The sequence below is a fragment of the Sitophilus oryzae genome, unplaced genomic scaffold (genome assembly GCF_002938485.1).
Source record: "Sitophilus oryzae breed Bouriz unplaced genomic scaffold, Soryzae_2.0 scaffold_577_pilon_pilon, whole genome shotgun sequence".
Taxonomy (NCBI): domain Eukaryota; kingdom Metazoa; phylum Arthropoda; class Insecta; order Coleoptera; family Curculionidae; genus Sitophilus; species Sitophilus oryzae.
This window is the reverse complement of record NW_022147170.1, coordinates 880,354-903,700: the sequence shown is the minus strand read 5'-3', so window position 1 is coordinate 903,700 and position 23,347 is coordinate 880,354. Positions and strand designations below refer to the sequence as shown.

Genomic DNA, 23,347 nt, shown 5'->3' with positions numbered 1-23,347 from the left:
GTGCAATAGAAAATAAAATGACTTAATATTTACAAATACGGATACTTAGGCATCCACATTTCATTCGTATAAATTGCAGATTGTACAGGAATGAAATAAAGATGATCAAAATAGGAGACTACAGTTTTGTGAGCAAATGATGCATTTACTTGACAATATTACAGTGAATCCAAAGAACATATTTTTTCCTGAAATTTCACGTTGAATGGAATTGGTAAATTTACAGAACTGTCTGTAGACGAAAACATACACAGAATGAGGGAGGACTATACTCAATATCAGAGAAAATGGTCAACGTTTGGGCGGGCATTATTATTGGTGACAAAATGATAAGTCAAATATTCATGAACGATAATCAACGATTCTATGATTAGACGTACTTGCGAGTTTTAGGAGCTTATTCCAAATTTGGCAATTTTATTTCTCTATTATCTTTTTAGAAACATTTGTGTACAAATGTCAGCTTTCTGTAGAAATATTTTTTATGTAAAAATATGAGAAACTTAAAATAATAATAATTGACATGTTCAAACATTATTTTTTAATTTTCTGTATTCGAAATAATGAATTAATTCCACTTTAAAGTCACACACTGTATACCAACATTACACGATGTATAAAGAAATATATTGTTCCCAATTTTTATGCACAGCGAAGTGGGCAGGTATTATATCAGCTAGTATTTTTATAAAAGACAAAATTGTTTTTGACTAAAACAGTTTTGCTCTTTCTGTGTGTGACTTAATTACTTAATTTGTGATATTTTCATATATTCCTTTTAGAAATTAAAAATTATAACTTACTGTGGCGTAAACAGAAGGAACAGTAGCTGCTTGTTCCAGACTCCAATGGTCAGGAACGTTCCACGTGAATAGCGGATCAGTCACTGTTTGTAACGCTATCGTTTTTATGGACAACCCCATAACTCGTTTGCCATCTTTGGTCGTTCCGGAATATTCTATTCCGGTTGTGTTAAAATATTTCGCATTGGCTGATGTGCTAATCAACTTTCCAGTTGAAACCATGACATCTTTAAAGTTTAGGGCTGAGTAAAATACGTAAACGGTTTCAGATCCCTTCCAAGGTCTAGAAACATCAATAAAATGAAAGTACGAGATAAAATAGGTAATGCATCGCACTGTAAACATGCCCACAATCAGGGGTGGATGGGGAAGTGGAAACCGGCCCGGGAAAAACAGACAACCGGCCCAAATCCACAAAAACAAAATGACCATAACGAAGAAACATATCTTATTTATTAATATATAAGTAGGGGTGTTTTTAGCTCGTGCGAAAAAGCTCTTTTGATTCCGGTTTTAAAAAAAATTAAATTGTCTTGATCAACATCTTCGTAAAGACCAATATTGGGTCGGACATCTGAATTGTTACTACAAAATGGCTCAGTTTTACAGGGTTCTATTGCTTTATTTCCATTATCAATAACGGTAATTTGATCTTGAATAGGCTACAATTTTGAGTCACGATTTTGAGAAACTTTAAAACTTCCTGATTTATTCAGTTCAGCTGACCTAATCCTCTGTGAAATACATTACTTTTAGTGTTTCGGATATATACAGGGTGACGCCTCTCATACGCCGCGAAAGCTCCAAGGAGAATGGTAGTTTACATCGAAATTAAATTTTGTGAGCATATGTAGGTTAATTCAGAGCACTTTTTAAAAATATAGATAATTCTACAGGGTGTTCCCAAAAAAAGTTATACATCAAAGTTGTATTTTTTCTAATGGAACACCCTATATATTAATTGATTTTTGGATGTATTTTATTATTTATTATATTATTATTATATATTATTATTATTATATTAATTGGTGAATGCACACTGCATTCACCAACTAATAGAATCATATCAATTCTCTCTGATGTAGGATAAATTTGCATTTTCGGCAAATTTCTGAGAATTTTTTTTTTGTTTTAACTGACATAAAATGATAACTAGCTGTTAAAGTTGGACTAATAAGACAGCTCTGTTGAAGTAACGTCAGACATATCACAGCCGCCTAGATTTTATCAAATAATAAAGATCTACTCAGATAAAATCATGTAAATGAAAATATTTGTTTGAGTGGTAGGCAACCTTAATAGTATTTTGAAGAATCATGAATTTTCAATTGAATATCGGAATAATATACTGGGTGTTCCATTTAAAATAAGATAGTAACATGCATTTAAAGGTGACCAATGTTCAATATTAATTTTTTCTCGCCCTGTATAACTTTTTAGATCAAGTTTTAATTTGATTTAAAGTACAATAGTTAATTTAACTAGATATTAGGCTATACTGGGTAAATTCCAATTTAGACAAGTTTTATTGTTATTTAAAAAGTGTTCTTTATTTCTAGAAAATGTTAAATATCTCAAAAACCTTACATTTTAGTCATATATTTCTCTTATAAAATTCTCCTTTATTTTTCTCCCAGAATCCGAAAATCAAATAATATATAGGGTGTTCCATTACAAAAAACACAACTTTGATATGTAACTTTTTTGGGGGACACCCTGTAGAACTCTCTATATTTTTAAAAAGTGCTCTGAATTAACCTACATATGCTCACAAAGTTTCATTTTAATACAAACTGTCGTTCTCCTTGGAGCCTCCGCGGCGTATGAGAGGCGCCACCCTGTACTTTCTTCCACATTGTAGGAAGAAATTCTCTCTTTTCTGCTACAGCAGCAGCCTCCTCATATACACGTGCTTTTAACTGAATGAACCGCGGTCGCCATTAAAACTGCAGCATTTTTTAGGTTATTATATAGTTCTTATCACGAAACTTTTTTCCTCTATACTTTTCTACGTTTGGCATCTTGTATGATAATGCCATGACTCAAACGAAAAAAACCTAGGCAATATCTAGGAAGATTTAATGCTATGTTACAGTACATAATAAGAATATTTGGATTTTCGAGACATATTAATATTTTATTATCTAATCTAGTTTAAACCTTATTTAACTCTTCTCTGATGTCTCAGCAATTTTTAGCAAATTCATTTTAGTAAAGTTTTAAACAATTTAGACTTCGTTTTTAGTTCTCAGATTTGGCTTTTAGTCCGTCCCCAATTAGCTAAGCATAGATATGTTTTTCTCTGTCAACCGCGTCCAACCGAGTTCGCGTCAAATTCATCTACCTTTTTACAAACAAAAATATTGCATCGAGGCCCCCAGTTGTCAATCTACGCTACCGTATTTTTAGTATACATTTAGATCGAGACTATTTAAATTTACCTAATACTATTCGTTCTTTTTTCTGCTGCCAGTCATATTTATTAGTTATTAATAAAAGAATAGTGGGTAAAACTATACAGGGTGAGTCTTAAATAAGTGCAAGTATTTTCCGGGGTGGTATATTTCGACCCCAGGAACACGTCTATGAGTTTTTTTTGCAAAAAAAAAGATGTTAAAAATCGAGCATTTTCTTTTAAATTTTCCTGTATATTTTAAAAAACTTTTTAGAACTTCCTGTTCGCCGCAAATTTTCCCACGGTATAGCTTCTTTATCTCTGATATTACGGCACTAATAAAAGAGATGCAAATACCCAAAGCAAATACCGAAAAATTGAGGTGGCTCAATTTCTTTTAAAAATAAATCTATTTTTTTTTAATTTCCAAACTTTAATAACTCGATTGGATTTATTTGAAATTCAATAAAGAGAATATATTATGTCTATTTTATTGAGATCTACCAGCCCTCAAAATATTTGCACTTATAGACTCACCTTGTATAATAAAAATTTTCAAACCGAACAAACATCAGATGACTATTAAAATTATAAGTGTCATAGTTATTTTACAAACTGGTGTTTATGTTTAAAAGCAACTGACGATTATACTGATGGAAATTGATTAGTTATGGAGTCACTAAGGATCTTACGTCACTTTCGTTAGAATATTAACCATTTAATTTTTGCTAATCCAATATTTTTTGAGCTCCGATCGGGACCGGTCCACCGGCACACCGGGAATTTTCCCGTTTTCCTATAAGGCCCATCCACCCCTGCCCACAATACACGCACTGACACACAGTGCTATAGGCTAGGTGCACATTTCAGATGATTTTTAAAATTTCGACAGCAACTCCTGGTACGGCAGAAATCAAAATAAAATAGATAATACATCGGCACTGTAAACATGCTCACAATACACGCGTTGATACAGTATGCTATAGGCTTGCTGCATTTCAGTTGATTTTTAAAATTTCGACAGCAACTCCCGACACGGCAGAAATCAGAACTTTCCGGCTCTGTATTTCAGGCAGTCCCGGTTGCCGTTCATGCATTGAACTAATATCAAAATCGTGGCTTAATCATATATTGAAGTCTTTTAGTTTTTACTAGTGCAGTTACTGAAACTATAAAATTCTCAGGTACGAGGTTTGTGTGATGTAACGCTGTTTCGAGTAGTAAAAATTAAATATACAGACCGGACCACCGTAGTAGTAACATAGGCAGAACCGGACGAATTAGCGTATACCCCTCCGCCGGATAAAAAGCAGGCGAAAAAATGCGATAAAATAAAAATAGGTAGATATGTGATAAGAATGTTTCAGAATTTGTATTTATTCGTGTTATTGGCGTGTATTAGCCAAAATGAATACATAGATTCTCGCGACAGTTCTCGTGTAAAATTTATTTTTTAAGTAAAATAATGGATGTTTACAAAGTTCGTGAGAAAATTCAAATTGTATAAAATGGTATTTCCAAAATAGGTCTTATCGGGATATACAAACAATTTTTCCACAAACTTTTGTAAACAGGCCAATTCCATCTTTACCTACTATATCAAGAGTTATTACTAAGACACACATGGGTGCGTGTCCCCACAAAAACACAAAAAGCCTGATGTGGTGATTAATGAAGAACAGGAGTTTGGTTTGGTGTGCTACCGCGGATCAAAATCCCACGTTTTCAAGTAATCAAATTGCTGAGGTAACAGATTCTTCATCTAGCACTGTTAAAAGAGTCCTTAATAAGAATGGATACGCTATTCGTCCGGCAACTTGCTATGTTACTAGTAGCCTGGTCTTCTCTGTATTTGATACCAATTATACTTTTAGTTACGTAATCGAGGGCGCAAATATTAAATTCATTGTTGCCAACCATGGACATATTCGGCACCGTGCTGACTAACTGGAATTTAAGTTTCCCGTTGGGGATTCAGGTGGTAGCTCTGTTGTAAAAAAATCAAGTTGCCACATTTATTTATTTATATCCTGACATGGTCATTCATTTCGACACTTTTGTTTGGTATTACGATATTTTGGTTTAAATTAACTGTCCTGTGATATTTTAAGCTTAAAAATTTTTAGTAGCAGACCTTGCAGTCTCTTTTTAGAACCTCTTTTAGTGCGAAGTGTACAAGATAGCTTAATAACTGTAAAAAACTCATCGCAACTTTATTAGAATATGTTGAACGGGAAAACGGTAGTAATGGCCCTTTATGTCTTTTAAGTGCTGTTAAGAAGGCGAGTTTTGTTGATGTAAACAATAACTATTTATATATTTATAATTAATTCAATTTTGTTTCCAAAAATATTTTGATTAAAAGAAAATATGTAAAAATGGGCTACGCTGTGCCGGTCAAGCTTAATCACTTAATCACGTGACTAAAAGTTTATTTGATATGAACTGGACGATGCGTTATGTTGTGACAATTTTAAATGATAATAGAATTGCCGAAAGAATGCCAACACGAAACGGAGAGCATAATTGCGTTGTTGGGTGCAATAACGCTCAATACAACTCTCCCGGGAACAACATTTTACAACTTTTCAGCTTTATCACACCGATTTCATGAAAGGCAGAAATGGATTCAGGCAGTTCGACGAACTAACTGAGTAAACAATGTGTGAGTAACAAAGCATATACTAATTTAATCAATACTAATAGTAAAATTTTAAATAGTTAATTATAAAATGCATTATAAAATTATAGCCGCAAGTACCGTAAGATAATAGAGAAGATAGTCACGCAAGGCGTTTTCTTTCATGAGCTTTTCTGTGACTGAAAAGCCCGATACGTGATGTTATCTGCCTACCGTACTCCGGACATTCAAAAATCTCATTGCTTTGTTGCCTCTTTACTTTTTGGTCGTCGCTGTTAACTGAGTTTACAACTCTTCTCCATTAAGTTCTATTGTGAGCTGCTACTTCCCACTCATTCTGCATGTTAATTCCCTTTAAGTTTTCGTGGAAAATGTCCTTGTACCTTTTCAGTTGTCCACCCGGCCTCCTCTTACCGTCTACAAGCTCACCGTAAAGCAGAGATTTTGGTATGGGGTTTTCTTGCATTCTGCATATATGACCAGCCCATCTTAAGCGGGATTTTGTAACCATGACTTCAATACTCTCGCAGTTAGCTTTTTCAAGGACCGATATGTTTGAGACATGATGGAACCACCGGATTCTTAAGAGTTGTCTAAGGTGTCTCTGTTGCAACTTGTTTAATGCGTTCATGTGTCGGCGGTACGGCACCCAGGTTTCACTCCCATATAATATGGTGGGGATTATAAATGCTCGGTACACTGCAAGTTTCGTTTTTGTACACAAGTCATGATTGTAGAAAATCCTGTCTTTTAATTTCCAGAATGCTCTTGAGGCGCTGCTAATCCTGTGCTGAATTTCAGAATCAATATTGGCCTTTTCCGAAATGAAACTGCCGAGGTAATTGAATTCCGCCACATATTCCAATAGTTTTTCTCCGATTTTTATAGTATTGTTGTAATCTTCCGGGGGAGTGCACATGATTTTAGTTTTGTCGATGTTTAGCTTAAGGCCCAAAGCCTCGTATGCCCAGGTATATGTGTTCAACATTTCTTGTAATTGTTGTACTGTGTTTACAACTACAGCGCAGTCATCAGCGTATTGAAGTTCTATGATGAATTTTATACGTGTTTTTGCCCTGAGTGTTTTTATGTTGAACAGACCGCCGTCGTATATGTATCTAATGCCCAATCCTCTCTCCTGCAGTTTGCTGTCCACTATAATGGAGAGCGCTGCCATGAATATGTTGAATAGGAGAGGTGCTAAGACACATCCCTGCCTAACTCCTGTATTTGTTAGGGATGGGTCGCTCAGTGATCTATGATGTGGCTCCATGATGAGACTTTTACACACTGTAAGATATTTGTTAGGTACTCCGAATTTTTCCATAATTGCCCAAAGCGCATCTCTGTTCACAGAGTCGAAGGATTTTGTTAGATCGATGAATGCAACATAAAGTTTAGATTGCTGCTCTTTTACTTTTTCCTGTAGTTGGCGGATGGAAAATATGGAATTGACGGTGCCGCGGTCGGTACGAAAACCCGTTTGCGATTCTGGAAGGATTTTTTCTATATATGGGTGCAGGCGGTTTGGCATAATTTTAGCAAGAATTTTTCCGCCGATAGCCAATAGTGAAATTCCCCGGTAATTTCCGCAGTCTGATGCACTTCTTTTGTTCTTAAATATATTCACTATTTTCGCGTTGCAAAAGTCCTGAGGTACCTCTCCGCTTTCCCATACGACATCGAAGAGAGCCTTAAGATATAAGTTCTTTACTTGCACACTTATAGATTTCCGCCGGAATCGCGTCACAGCCAGCTGATTTGTTGTTTTTAAACTGTTTTATTGAGGTCTTTATTTCCTGTTCTGTTATTGGGATGTCTAATACATCGAGGCTGTTATACTGAGGTATTGTGTTTAGTGCTTCCATATTGGGGTTGTTTTCTTGGTTAAGGATATGGCTGTAATGTTCGTTCCAGCGATTTCTGATTTGTTCTTCCTCTTTTAGAAGTTCGCTATTTTGTGCCATGATTGGGCAGCTTCTTCTTCTTGGTTGGGCCGTATACTTCTTTTATAGCCTTGAAGAATTTACGATAATCGTGATGCGTGGCGTACTTTTGAATCTGATTCGCTTTTTGTGACCACCAGTTATCCTTTACTTGGCGCAATTCTTTTCGAAGCGTGTTGTTGGCTGCTTTAAAGTTGTCTACCAGTCTTGGATTATGTAGATTTGCAGTGACTGCTTGATGTGCTCTATGCTTTTGTTCCAACAAAGCCTGTATATGCGGTTGATTTTCGTTAAACCAGTCGGGTTGTTTCTTTTTGTTCGACTTTCCCAGTACTGCTTCGCTAGTTTTATGAATCGCATCCTTTAATTGAATGGAACATAATAGTGCAGGCAGCATAACAAATTACTTTTGATGATCATAAAGTCATAGCAATACCCCGAGAATTTTTTTTGAAGAGATGAATCCGCTACAGAGGAATAGACACTTTTTATAAAATCATAGGTTGGCAACTTAAAGTAATTGGCATTTATTTGATTTTGCATTGTTTTCTGTTCAGTTTTAATTTAAAAATAGATGCAGTTTTTCTTAAATTAATTAAAATCGACTGGTTTTGGCCTTTAAGTATTTTGTTACAAAAGGCTATACTGATTCTTAATTGAATTAATGACAAATGTACTCACACATCATATTCAGCCGGTTGCTCAATCCATGCTAATGTCGATAAATCTCGAACAACCAGGGGAGCATTATAAGCATTAGATACCTTTTTATTCTCCAGTTTCTGAAATGGCAAATACCGATAACCGCCCCAGACTCCATTTTTTAAAACATTAAACACCAAATTTTTCCTTAATTGCTTTACAAAGTAAGGATTACTTAACAATACGTCCTTTATGTTGTCATCTTCAATAAAAATACACTTCACAATTGTTTTCTTTATTGGTTCGAGATTTATGCATCGTACTAGTCCCATAACACCACTGAAACCATGGTCATTGTTTACTAAATACACTGCTTCAATTTCATTATTTAAAGCATTTTGTACTTCTTCTATCCATGTAAAATCTTCGTTATTTATTGTTATAAGCACTTGTGAAGATGGGGGACTTAGATATCTGTATAAGTATACATCTAAAAATATAAATTTTGTAACAATTGCACTTATACACTCACCGGCACGAAAATCGGGCACATTTTCATGTATTTTAGTTTGGTTTAATATTGGTTTTTATTGTGTTCTATAAAACCGATTTTGATGATTTTTTAATCAATTTGTAGTTAAGTTATTTGACTTTTTAGTATCTCTTTCTGAATTAAAAATCAAAGTTATCATCTGTCAATTATACGAGGGAAAACAAAATGTTAATATTTTGGTGAAAGTTTGAAACACCCTGTGAAGTACGTTAATAAAGCAAGGAATTTTTGAATAATTTTATCACCTAGGTGTATCTTTTCTCAATAGTTTTATTTATTCGTCTTAATAGCTTTATTTTTTGGAGATATTCGCTTTTGAAGAACACTCTAATATTTTTTCGTATTTTTTACATTAAAACCAAGTCTTTTGCTTTTGGTGCTAATTAACAGACCTATAAAGTAATGTCTATGATTTATCTAATGTTACTGTCTTTGAAAATAGTATATTATTCAACGAGCATATAATGGTGTAATGTAATGTGAATAACAGCCATTATATGCAAGTAGAATACTATACTTTATCCAGGACTATCAAAAAAATTTAGATAATATTAATATAAGTTTTTATTTTTAAAAAACAACTTTTGAAACCCCCCATAGATGAATGCAAAAAATAACATTGACAACTTCACATTTTTAAATCGAATGTTAGTGTAGAAAATGAGGGAATGTTAACATTGTTTCTTCGTAATGGTGTTTAATAATTTGTTTACATGTCGAGATATAACATGAGAGACTTAAAAAGGAAAATATATTTTAAAAATCTTATGACAAGAAACACAACTTTTGGAATACCCCAGAGATGAATGCCTAAAGTGACATTAAAAACTTCAAATAGCTCTTGTTTGGAGTTTGGATCGAGATATCCGTAGAAGCGGTGAATAATGAAACCGTTTTAAAAAATATTCAGAAATTATTATTTCAAGGAATTTATTACGTAGAAAAGAATTTATTACGAGTAGAAAAAATATTGTGCTGGGTTGGCGTTGGTTTCTATGTAATTTGACAAATATATAAAGCCGTCTCTTTAGTTGTCAGTTTTGAGCCAATATTTTTTAATTCTCTTTCGTGTCGATTGCTGATTGAATTGGAGCCAGAAATGGCTCAAAACGAAATAAGTAAATTACCAACAGAAATTCAGGCTGAGGCGACTAACGCCAGATCCAAACTACTTCCATTTAAATCCCGAATAACTAATAATTTAATTAATAACTAAAAATGGGAGCAATTAAAAATCGTGCGAGAAGAAATGAAGTTTTTAACCTCATTTAATCTACCCTTGCGGTTAAAGTACTATTTTATCTACTATTTTTGATAGATATAAGGCAATTTGAGTAGGAAAGACGTAGCTATATGATAAAATGATTTTTAAATGCCTTGCTCTGTATTATTATTTCACAGGGTGTTTCAAACTTTCAGTAAAAGTTTGGGGAACCAACGAGGAAACGTATAACTGAAAACCTCATATAACTGAAAAATGGCAACTTTCATTTTTAAGAGATACTAAAAAGTCATATAATTTAGCTACAAATTGCTTAAGAAATCATCAAAATCGGCCCACTAGAACAAAATATATTAAATTTTGAAGTACATCAAAATTTTAAGGTTCCCGTTTTTCGTGCCTGTGAGTGTAATTAATAATAATATGAAACTTATAAGTTATCTTAACTTGTTACCTTGACTATCACAAGTAGTCGTCGAATAGATAATTTTGTAGTTCGAATGTATTGTATGTTTATCGCTTCCAACAAATAAAACAAAGCCATTTTCAATAAGACTATTTTCTTCAAAGTCAACAATATCTGTTATAACAAAATCACAATTCTGAGACGATCCAACAAAATCAACAGTAATACAAGGTTCTTTTTCTAAAATCTCTTTTAAAGCTTTTTCTAAAAATTCTTTTTCTTCTGTCAGAAATTTCTTAGCCACTAAATTCATCCCTTTGCAATTCTCAAATATTATCTGTAATGCAATACTTAATGCAGTACTAAAGCTTGTAATGTTTGAATTTGGACCGTATGGAACAAAAACTTGGTTCTGTAGAATAGCATCTGATTGAGCATAGTCTCTAGAAGGTGCTACCGAAATTTCAATGTTAACTATTTCAACTCCTGGGCATTTTATTGTATTCGTATTTTTAAGATAGTATGCCGAGATTCCTAAAAGAATACTAATAAAGAAAATCGAACAAAATTTTAAAGATATCAAGAGGATTTATCTTACTCTTGTTTATTTCAGTTAAATTTGAAAGAAATTTTACTGGATCTATTGAAAGACTTTGCAACCTTGTTGGTAATAACAGCGCAGTATTATAATTTGACACCAAAGGTAACTGAATCAAAGTATCTAAAAAGCTTGTAAAATCCTGGTTCCACGATAACTCTGCAAAATTGCCATCCAAATCCGTTCTTTCAATACCTTGAAAGTTTCCAGAATACAAGTAACGTCTTAGATAAAAAGATTTGTAAATATCATCTTTTTCCAAGACTAAATCGGTATTTTCTATTGGCGGTTCTTCATCTTCATCCGATAAGTATTTCGAAATATTTTGTGGAGTTTGAACTGTGCCAGTGCAACAGATAGAACCACTTTCAAAAATCTCAAAGTAGCCAGATTTCCTCATGATGTTAACAATAAAAGTGATGTCTTTGTCGGTGGGTAGTACAGTTGCTCGAAGAAATTTTACAGATTCGAATACGATTGGTAATTTTTCGATATGTGTTGCCTTTATTTCTGCCATGACGGACCAAACAAGCATCTGAAATACCAAACAAGTTAATTACTACTACTTTAATAACAATAATAATAGAAAGTATGTCGTAGTGCTGGACATACAGGGTGTCCCAGGCTGATCGTGCAGTAGAAGCTTCTAGAGAACTACAATATCTTGATCGGAGATTTTTTGCACATCACTGTTTCATAACGAGATCTATCAATTGAAAATATTTTCAATCTGGCGGCTCTTCTAGAAATACCGGAAGTTAACAGTAACTTTCTTATTTTAAATGGGTACCCCCATTTTTTATTACATACTTAAATTATCTGTAAAATTCTATAAATTTTTACAAACACTATATCTAACATTAACCGTTTTTGAGAAAAAAAATATTTAAACTTTTTGGAGAAAAAAAACTGCCTGTCACAAAAATCTGTATAGCCTAAACGACAAATTTAGTAATTACCACTGCCAATGTGGCATAAAGAGATGACATGTGGCTATCTATTTCAAAAATTAAGTTGTTTGAATGTCATATAATTTTGGCCGTAGCTCTCATAGAATTGAGCGATTAAAATAGATATTTATGATACAAGTGAGTTAATAGCATCACTTGTGCGGTCACACAACTCGTGCTACGCACTAGTTGTGCTACTTTCACACGCGTATCTTAATGAAGTTAACTCGCGTGTTTTACAATATTTTATCTACGTCTAACTATATTTTTATTCGTGTCAAAAGCGTTGCATATACAAAAAATATATAAATGTACAAAAATACTAATCAAAAAAAATATATACAAAGTGTATAAAGACAAACAGAAGAAAATTGCAAAGGTAAAATTGAAGACAGTTACAAACATAAAAATTGTAAAAAAAAACAAGAAAAAAAATGAACATTGTACAAACACTAAATATTATCAGACCAAAAATTAGCAACATCGACGGCATTTCCTGTGGCCTGCAACAGGTCGTCAAACGTACAAGAAACTGGACACTGAGGGCTATATAGATATCTGGTGGTTTGTTCTGTACCACATTCGCATAATGTTGATGGATCTGTAAGAAAATTCCATTTGGCCATATTATCCTTTGTTCTGCCAATCTCACTTTTTAATCTGTTGAGAGACTTCCATGTTTTCCACTAAATGTCTGCACCTGGCGGAAGGGATTCAGAAGATGGGATCCATGATGCGATATCTGCATTTCTCAGTGTCCGCAAGTTTTGTCGCGCCATCGATGGAGGTGCACCGTCATCGATAGTGGTTTTAAGGGAGCTCTTTCTAGATTTCAATCTATTTAGGCGAGGTTGATGTCTATGCAACGGATGAGCGGCGTTTACTTCCATCTTATGTCTCTCGGTGTTCGCGGCAGCTTCCCTTCTTATATCTGGCGGGGCTATCCCTACCAAACTGTAGAGTTTGAAGGCAAGCGTAGCCCTCTGATGTTATTCGACAGGTCTCGTTCAAGGCAAAATCCACATGACTGGCATGAGCAGATCTGTACCAAACAGGGCAGGCATATTCTGCAGCAGAATAGCATAATGCGAGCGCCGATGTTCTGAGTACTGCTGGTTGAGCACCCCATCCGTTACTTGTGAGCTTCCTAACAACATTATTGCGGGCAGATACTTTCTGTTTAGTATTTAAACAGTGCTTTCTAAATGTGAGCGAACGATCTAGAGTAACCCCAGATATTTTGGATTACGGCAGTAATCTAAAAAAAGTAACTAAAAATCAATTACCTTAATACCTTTGTTCAAATAACACCATGCAGGGCAATGTGAATATGACAGTAAATAATATTGATGTCAGTAGTTTAAAAAATGATCGATTCGGAAAGTATTCCCCCTGACATTGAAGAAGAGGCATTCAGAGCCATTTCTGGATTGCTTCCAGCAAGATCGAAACAGAAGTATGAATATACATACTCTAAGTATGAAAAATGGTGCACCGAAAAAAAGTACACAACTATGGAAATGAAAAGGTACTCATAACATGTTTTTCCAATTTATCCACTACTTATAAGGCTTCGTCTCTTTGGCCTTTCTATACAATGATACGTATTATGGTATCTATTAAAATGAATATATTATATGCCTTATGCATCAGGCATTTACTTGAAAGATTGTTCAAACTATATCATTAACATTTATAATAAATAAGCTGTCAAGTTTTTATAATTATTATCAATAGAACAGTTTGTTTGTATTTAGTTGCTATTTAGTGCAAAATAAATGTTTTACAAAATATTTATTTTGCACTAAGTAGTCATCTAAGCAAGGAGTGCGGTAATGAAAATGCTATGTGTGAAACTGTTAAGAGCTTCATTATGATTATTGTTAGTTCCCAGTAGTTAATACACAGAAAAACATCGTGGGTGTTTGGGAAGGACTATATGTGTTTATGGCGATGCCGACCGGCCTGCACATATAGAGAATTGACTAGGGCTCTTAAGAGCACACGGGGAAAGAAATTAATGATAAAAAAATTAATGATAAAGGAGACAAAAAATTAATCCTTTTTATGGTAGCGAAATTAATTCAACTGGTGTCAGTACGACACAAACCAAGCATCGGTGTATATCGGGCCAAAAAATACCCGTTAAGTTTCTGTTCGATTCTTCTGTATGTGTCTTAGTGTTGGCACTTGGAGTCGCCATGAACGTTTGTAGGCATAATGTGGATTAATATATGTTTTGGGTAAGTGGTCAGTTAATTTTATTTTGATATTTTTAAAAAAACTGCTTCTCCTATAGTGCCTGAAGAAGCGACAATAAAGTCGCGAAACGTCGCAAAAACATTGTTTCTTTTCAAGCCTTCCCAAACACCAACGATTTTTTTCTGCGTGTTAAGAGCTTCTTAACTCACTGACGGTACATAAAATTTTTTAATCGCTCGAAACCCACTTTTTTTATTTCACTAATAAAATGGTTTCTTAATTCGTTACTTTTTTATTATACATATTCCTGTACCTAAAATAAATCGTTTTAAATTATTAAAGATTTTAAGTTATTAAAGTTTTAAACGTCACGCGATGTAAAACTATATCTGGCCATGTCATATTGCCATTAGATATGACGAAAATATGAGATATGTTTTTATATAAACACTTTGTAAAGTTTTAACAGCAGTATTTATAATATACGGAATTCAGATGATTCGGATTCGGATTCAGTTTTTTGACAGAAGGAAATAAATTGTCTTGATGGTTTGACACTTAATATCAAAGGAAGCTAGATAAAATCAAGAAAAAATTACGCTTTAAAACTATAAATAACTATAAGGAACGCGAGTAGTACCTTTTGTATCAGTTTAATATGAACATTATCACTAGTCAATAAAAAGATAAATAGATCCCCACGAGATAGGTCCACAATGCCAAATGATGTTCCCGCTTCCTGCAAGCGGTTTTTAATGGTCACTACCTGCTTCAATAGCGCAGATTCACAAAGCAATAAGATCTGCCGCGACATAAGCTGGCCACCGAAAATCGGAAAGCCAGTGCACTATCTGTGGCACTATGAACGTACCTTTAGTCGGGTGAGCTAGTATTATTATAATAAATAAGAAATTACCAAATATCCTACAGCTGGCACCAAGATCCTACCATCAATATTATGACCAATCCAACTCTTGTACGTATCTAATTCACTATTTACTATAACTTGTTTTCCATATTTACCGAGAGGATCAAACAGTGGTACCAACCTAATACAGTCAAATTAATTAATGTTAATTATGTATTTTATTTAATGTTTAGGCTAAATCTCGCCTAAAATAATTATCAAAATTTTAAAACCTTACCATTTATCTCTGTGATCCCATTTTATTAAAGAGCCGATATTTGCTGTTCCTCTTCCTACAGGAAATGAAACCTCATTATAAAACTGTCTTAAATCAGGCTGTCCTCCATTAATAAACAATCTGATAACAACAATGCTATTACTTCACAATATTACAAAAACAATATACTTACTGCCCAATGTTCGACAATAAATGTTGAACATTATCTTGACTATTTCTGTTTGCTAAACTCAGATAAGTAATGTCAGATCCTAATTCTCTTCTTAAAATTGGAGTGAGCAACGCGTGAGGTGACACTTCAATCAAAATGGCGTCTTTAGGAATTTGTTTCAATACCTGGTCGAAGAATACAGTGTTTCCGTAATTGTGAGCATGATAATCACCGGAGTTTAGTTTGGATAAAGGATTCTCAGAATCATCTTCATCCCATGAGCTTGAAATCCATTTTGGGGATCTTGGTTTGGGATTTGGTATAAGTTTATCGACAAAATCCTTTAAAATCGGCACTGCCTCGCTAACATATTTGGAATGGAAAGCGTAGTTGGCGGTTGGTACTAAACGAGCAAAAATGCCGTGATTTGTAAGATCTTCGACAAACTCTTTAACTTTTGTTTTTTCTCCAGAGACTGTTACGTTTTTAAATCCATTGACACAGGCTATGTACACTCCTTCTGGTAAAAGAGACAAACATTCATCTTTTCCTAAACCTACAGCTGCCATTTGCCCATTTTGTTTACACTTTGCCTGGAGGGTGGTGTAACCTCTAGCGAAGCCTATCAATGTAGCTTGTTCGGCTGTTATGCCTCCATTATAATACGCACATCCTGAACATATTTATACAGGGTGTTTCAAATTCCACTCTCACCATTGGGATCTAGGAAACAGTGAGAGATACAGAGTGGTTTAGTTTGGGGCAAAGTTGCTTGTTAGTGGGACCAGTGATAATTTGTTTAGTAATTGAATTTTTTTTTGTCGAAGCGATTAGCGAATGTAAGTACATTGTCGCTTCCGAAAATATGGCGAAAAAACTGAAATTTTCGGTTTTGGTTTTTATTTTTTACGAGTTCATAGCAGTCTACACAGATGCTTTCGTAACTTCAGGAGGAAGGCACAGGTATAGGCATCGTCTCAGAGGAACTAGACATACGGCGATCTTTAAGGCTATCGGACGGCTGTAATGTTCTACAAGCAGAGGTTTACGCTATAAAGATATATACTCTGGCAGCTTAGGCGCTTTAAAAAGCATCACCATGCAATCGGTGAGATCAAAAACTATGATGGACTGCCGAGAAGTTCTGTCCTGGCTGCATCAAGGCGGGGTCACTGTGCTAGATGCCAGGCCACAACAATGTGGTGGGCAACCAGACACAGGAAAGATAAGAGAATGCCAAAGGAGAGGCCATGGCAGATGACCCACTACTTGTGACGATCAATACACTGCAGTAAGCTACAGGACTACCATCAAGGACAAGTAGCAAGAGACGTGGCAATACCGTGAGGACTGCGCTACAGCTCGAAGACTGTTGCAGTGATAAATAGCAAAAAACAAAACAACTACTAGAACATAAAAAGAACCTAATACGCATAATTGTAGGTGTCGTCACTAGAAACTAGAGATGAGCAACAAATGGCAAACAGCGATTCAATCGCATAGATTGGCTCTCATAGGAAACTGCGAGACTGCGATTTCTTCTATTTGTTAGTATCAATTTAGACAACCAATATTATTATAGTTACGATTTGCGATTTCTTCTATTTGCGAGTTTTAATTTAGGAAGCCAATATTACTAAACTTGTGATTTGTGATTTTAGTGCAATTTTCCTGCGATTGTGATTTTGTAAACTAGGACCGTGATGACCTTCTATTTGAGAGTTTGAATTTTTAGGAGTTGCGATTTGCGATTTTCTTGTGAATGTAATTTTGTGGTCCATTGAAGCATTTTATAGTAAACTGCAATTGATTTTTTTCTCTGATTTTATTTATTTATAGAGAAGGTACTATTTTCTAGGGCCAGGATCATAATATACCGGGTGTTTTTCAAGAGTGGTTCACCCATATAAATTTTTTATTTTTTCTGATAAAAAACGAGATTTGGTATGTTAGCATGTGATATAATTTAGGATTGATTGACGTATTCAATTCGTTTCGATCACTTCCTGTTTCGCCGGAAATGACTACAACTTTTGAATTTTAACACAACAGGCAACATTGCCAAAATTTAAGTCACCATGCATAGCTTACCGTTTCCGAGATTCCAATGCTCTCTCAACTGAATTTTAGTTCTTCAGTGGGAAAGAGCGAATACATAACATTAAAGCTTCATTTTTACATCTCATCTAATCTAATACTCATATTTTGTTTTGTCGTCTATGGTTAATAATACAACAATATTACCCCACGACTACTAACCTGTTTCGCCCAAAGAATGTCCAGCAAAAAAATCTGCTTCAATTCCAAACGATTTCAAAACATCCGTCAAAGCAATCGAAACAGCTGCTATTGAAGAAAAACAATTAACTATATCATCCAATACAGTTGGATCGTCACTGAGAATAACTTTTTCTAAATCGACATTATAAGGCTTAAGAGCATCAGCACACTTCTTGAAAGTTTTTCTGAAAACATCTAATTTCATTAAATCTTTCCCCATTCCTGACCACTGACTTCCCATCCCACTGTATATAAACCAAATCGGTCGTTTCTTTGTATCATATTTTTGTATTTCCTTTAACGGATTAGTTCCTAACACGGAATATCTAAAAATATTAAATAATGGAAAATAAATTTCTTGCAGTTTTTAGGTATATAATAAAATTATATAAGAGTTTCTTGCCTTGAACTGCTAATATAGAAATTAATTCCACGCTGTGTTCGACATAATGTGGATCAACCTGCTCTCACTACCGGTTTCGGGGTCCTACCCTATCATCAGGCGAGCTTGGCTCGTTTCCACAAAATGGACCCAAGCTCACCTGATGATGGGGTGGGGCCCCGAAACCGGTAGTGAGAGCAGGTTGATCCACATTATGTCGAACACAGCGTGGAATTAATTTCTATATTAGCAGTTCAAGGCAAGAAACTCTTATATAATTTTAAAATATTAAATTAGAAATCAAATTTCATTATAACTATTGAGTAGTGTGCACTCACCCTCTATAAAGATGTCCATCAACATTTGTTCTGTGTATGGCATCAATCAGTGCTAAAAAGTCATGATCGTTTTGATTCTTTTCGATTTCTTCTAGATAATAGTTTACAGCTTCTTCAGTGCGTCCAGAAACATGTACTAATCGATGATTTAGTTGTGAATGTTTAGCTCTGGATTTAGAGTTTGATCTCAAAACAACATGGCCGTTGGCTCCACCATAACCATAATTATTCAGAGCCACGATGTTACTGTCCAATGGCAAATGTTCCGTTACTACCTGTTTATATTATTATCATTTAAAGGTATTTATACAGGGTGGTCCGAATTGTATTCCGGAAACTTCGGCAGCATAGAAATTTGATTTTGATGTCAATATGACTCCTAGTAGTAGAGGGCGCCACCTACATATTTTTCAACTGGTTTGAAGAGTAATATCTTTTCGTCCGTACCTGTATAAAACTACTGAGTAAAAAAATATACATTTACGATATTTTTTACGTAAAAAAGGTCTCTTGGTAAAAATTGCTACGAAGAATGGTTTTCGAGATATTTGGAAACGAAATTATCAATACCTGTCTAAATTAAACATGTTGACTAAATAGCTATTAGACTGAGATCAGAAATTTGAAATGTTTTTGTGCCAAAAGTTCAACAGAAACTGTTTTATCATCATTTTTAGCAGAAAAATTTGTGATTAATTTAAAAAAAATAAAAATTTCCCAAATTTATTAAATCTACTATTTCTGTGAAAAAACTATCTACTCAACGTGTTTATTTTTCGTCAATAATAACATGTATTGACTATTTCCATTCTAAATATCTTGAGAACGGTTGCTCGTAGCGATTCTTACAATATTTTTTACGTAAAAAGTCACAGAGATGTATATTTTTTCCCTAGGTAGTTTTATACAGGTACGGACAAAAAGTTATTACGCTTCAAAACAGTTAAAACACATGTAGGTGGCGCCCTCTGCTAGTAGGAGTCATATTGACATCAAAATCAAATTTCTCATGTCAAAAAACTTCTAGACACCAATTTTCATCCAAATATTGACGTTACTTCAGAAATTATTTGGAAAAAAATCGAAATAAAAATGAAAATTCTACATTCTGTATCTCTGAAACTAAACATTTTAGGACATACATTTATACGAACTTTTTTACTTATTTTTATCTGTAAAATATACTGCTGAAGTTTCCGGAATACAGTTCGGATCACCCTGTATATTAGACAACAAAAACTGTTTAATATGCAAATATCCGTCAAAAACAAAATTCATTACGGCATTTAGAGAGCATAGAAGATGCAAACTCGCGATCTACAAGGAGGAAGCAAAAGCTCCAACAACAAAAGCATCATTAATGTCTGGATCTTTAAACATAATTTAGAGAAATACCAAAACGACTCCTAAGAGTAATAGAAATGCAAATACTTAAATCAATTATAGGATGTGACATAGTAAGATGGGCAAGAAACAGGAGAAAAGAGTGGACAGACCATGTGGACAGGATGCCAAATGACCGGTTAGGAAAAATTTCTAAAGAGAAACGAACAAATACACCTTGACCGCCTGGACGAAAGAAAGCTTTATCATCGCAAATTGTCCTAGAGAACCCTTGAAAAAACACAGGACCTAGCCCTAACGTACGAATAAGAAGAAGAAAAGAAGAAGAAATTTCAATTGAATTACTCAATTTTTTTTTCAATTGAATTACTCAAATAAATTTCAATTGAATTACTATTTGAAAAATGAGTATGCCTATGAAGAGGAAAGTATGCCGGGACACCTTGTAGTATGTTTAGTAAGCCGAATAAGATGTCCAATAATACCTAGGATCTTTTACAAGTAGCTCAAGTGCTTGTAGACAAAATACATATCCAGAGATTCTTTGTATCTATACTCTAATATTTCGATGACTTATGGTAAGTGATTTGATATGGCTATTTATTTATCTGATATACTCTTATATATCTATTTCAGATGGTAGGTACGATATAGGAAGCCCAGTGGTAAGACATTGTAAACCAGATTTCTGAATTATACGATTTACAAAGCATTTGAAAAATGGATATTTTTATTGAAATAGTTCTAATAAAAATCTGAAAAAAAAATTATAAGCTGTAGAAAAGATCTAACTAAATATTCTCAATATTAAAAATCCCCCAGTCCAAAAAATATGTTTTTTAAACCTTTTTGCAAAGCAGTACGATTTACGCTTCTCCCTCCTAGATAGATCCTTGGGCGCTATTTATATGGCATCGACAATCATCGGTATCGGTAAGTTACGACAGTTTTTTATATAGTAAAAATGTGACAATTGTTGTTGTCAAAGTGATCGTTCGGTCATAGGGCAGATATCGCAAATTTGTACCGACGAGAATCGGTATCTCTACCGTTGTTAACCCCACGGTAGAGATACCGATACTCGTCGATACAAATTTGCTATATGCCCTATTAATGACAGCTAAAACTATGACAACAACAATTAACACGACGCTCATTGACCGTACGTACCGATAGCTATCGGTAACTTACCGATACCGAAGATTGTCGATGCCGTGTGGAGAATAGCGCCCTTGATGTTTTTGGGAAGTGATATGGATAATATGAATTTTGTTCTCGATTTTGTCTTTACAAACATAAGCTTAGTACCTTTAATCCCCCATTATTCAATCCAGGAAGGGTGTTATCTAAATTATCACAATATATGTTGGCAGGTATCATTCCAGTTTCCATAGCAATCAAAACTTTTGAAATTGAACACAGTCCAGCTGATACTTCTGCATGTCCCATATTAGATTTAACAGATCCAACAAGTAAGGGTTTCTAAACAGAAAATAATAATAATAAATATAATTTAAAAGAATATATTTAAAACTTACATTTCTATTTTGAAGAAAGCAGTCAACAACTGTCTGACACTCTACCCTGTCTCCAATCAGTGTACCTGTTCCGTGCATTTCAACATAATCAACATCGTTTACATTTAAATTCTTCCATTCAAAAACTGATTTTATTAAGCTTGATTGAAATTCTTTAGATGGAAATGATATTCCTTCACTCTTATATCCATCGCAGTTTACATCGGCACCTTAAGTTGCCATGCATTTTTGTTTATCTAAATATATTTTAATTTATATTTTTACTAAGCTTACCCAGAACTGTAGCATATAATCTGCGACATGCATTTTTCTTTTGCAATAAAATTATTACCACTGCTTCAGATTTTACATAACCATCTCTGTCTGCGGAAAAAACTTTACTTTTTCCTTCTTTTGAGAGTACGTTGAGAAGATTAAACGACTTGATTTGATTGGGTGAAAAATTTATATTCACAGCTAAAAATAATGATATGTTCTAAAATTTTTTATATTTATATAGAGAAATGAATGACTATTATAAGCTTGGTGTATTCTCCGCCGGTGCTGCCACCATCGTAGAATATCGTAAACAACTAGTATATATACAAATACACCGGTTTAAATAGGGAGTATATAAAAAAATTATTCTAAAATAATTATTCTAAAATTGTTAGGGAGTATAATTTGTGAAAATTCTATAAATAAAAATAAAAAAGTAAATTTTGATATCTTCAGAAAGTCTAACTTGTATTATAATTTATTATTCCAGCTAAAAAACTTTTTAGATGAGTTCAACTACGGTAACGAGCATAGTTTTAATCACCGGTTTTGCTTGTGAGGTCATAATTGGGGCTATTTCTTTTATAACGAAATTTTTTAAAGGTACATAATAATTATAATTTTAGAAGATGTTCATAAAATATTTAATCACTAGTCGATTAAAAAAGTATACCATTAATATTGCACACACACACACACACACACACACACCTATACACGTATGACCATATTTGTGACAACCGTGCAGTAAAGACATTTGTGGTAGCATCTCTATTTTTGTACGAAATGATACGAACTCGCTGTCCACGACCTAAAAATATAATTTATATGTCTATACACTCCACCGTAAGAAAGTTATTGGCATTTATTAATTGTGGAAACCTGTTCCACAAATATTATAATTTTAGAATGTGTATTTGTGCTACCACAAATACCTTGCACCATAAAAGTGTGTAATATAGATACCACAAATATACAAATTTCAACTTCCTGTAAAAAGGACTCCACAACTATTGTCGAATGTGAGTAATTATGAATTAACCTTTTAATATAAAATTTTTTGTAATTTCCGTGTAGGTACGCTGATTCAGAATTAGTGTTTGTGGATGCTACATATTGCTATTTGGAATCATTGTTTTCGTTCAAGCAGCTATATTATATTATCGCATATTTACCGAAAAAAATCGTAACGTACCATACGATCGAAAAAAAAACGGTGTCAAAGACGGCTGGGGAATGACAATCAATAATTATTATTATGAGCGAGGTTAAGCCCTAGATCTCCATTTACTTGGCCCGTACTATTCTTTATTTTTTCATGGCGCTTACTGCCAATTGACTTTAAGAAGGTTGTAATTTATTTCTATATTAGTAAAAATTATTTTTTTAATAATGTTAGTTAAAATTCGAGAAAAAATATTTTTTTGGAAGTAGATTTGTGAGTCTGGAAACATTCAATCATTTTTAGATGTTAGAAAATTAGTATTAATTTTTGATAAGTTTTATGTCAATTTTTAGAAACTGGCATCTTGAGATTGACCTCGCCGAAACTA

The 23,347-nt window shown here is 33.9% G+C and overlaps 1 protein-coding gene across 1 annotated transcript in view; it reads right to left on the bottom strand.

Moving 5' to 3' along the window:
* LOC115887569 (fatty acid synthase-like) overlaps positions 1–21,631 on the bottom strand; it is a 36,843-nt gene extending 15,212 nt beyond the window's left edge. Inside the window, exons 1-11 of the mRNA XM_030907025.1 lie at positions 21,537–21,631; positions 21,307–21,480; positions 18,655–18,929; positions 17,914–18,260; positions 15,676–16,327; positions 15,504–15,623; positions 15,275–15,407; positions 11,207–11,741; positions 10,657–11,142; positions 8,467–8,917; positions 804–1,086 (exon numbers count right to left, since the gene is read on the bottom strand). Of these exons, the coding sequence (XP_030762885.1) occupies positions 804–1,086; positions 8,467–8,917; positions 10,657–11,142; positions 11,207–11,741; positions 15,275–15,407; positions 15,504–15,623; positions 15,676–16,327; positions 17,914–18,260; positions 18,655–18,929; positions 21,307–21,480; positions 21,537–21,614 (3,534 nt within the window). The 5' untranslated portion in view covers positions 21,615–21,631. The remainder of the gene's footprint in view (positions 1–803; positions 1,087–8,466; positions 8,918–10,656; positions 11,143–11,206; positions 11,742–15,274; positions 15,408–15,503; positions 15,624–15,675; positions 16,328–17,913; positions 18,261–18,654; positions 18,930–21,306; positions 21,481–21,536) is intronic.
* Positions 21,632–23,347: the final 1,716 nt, after the last annotated feature.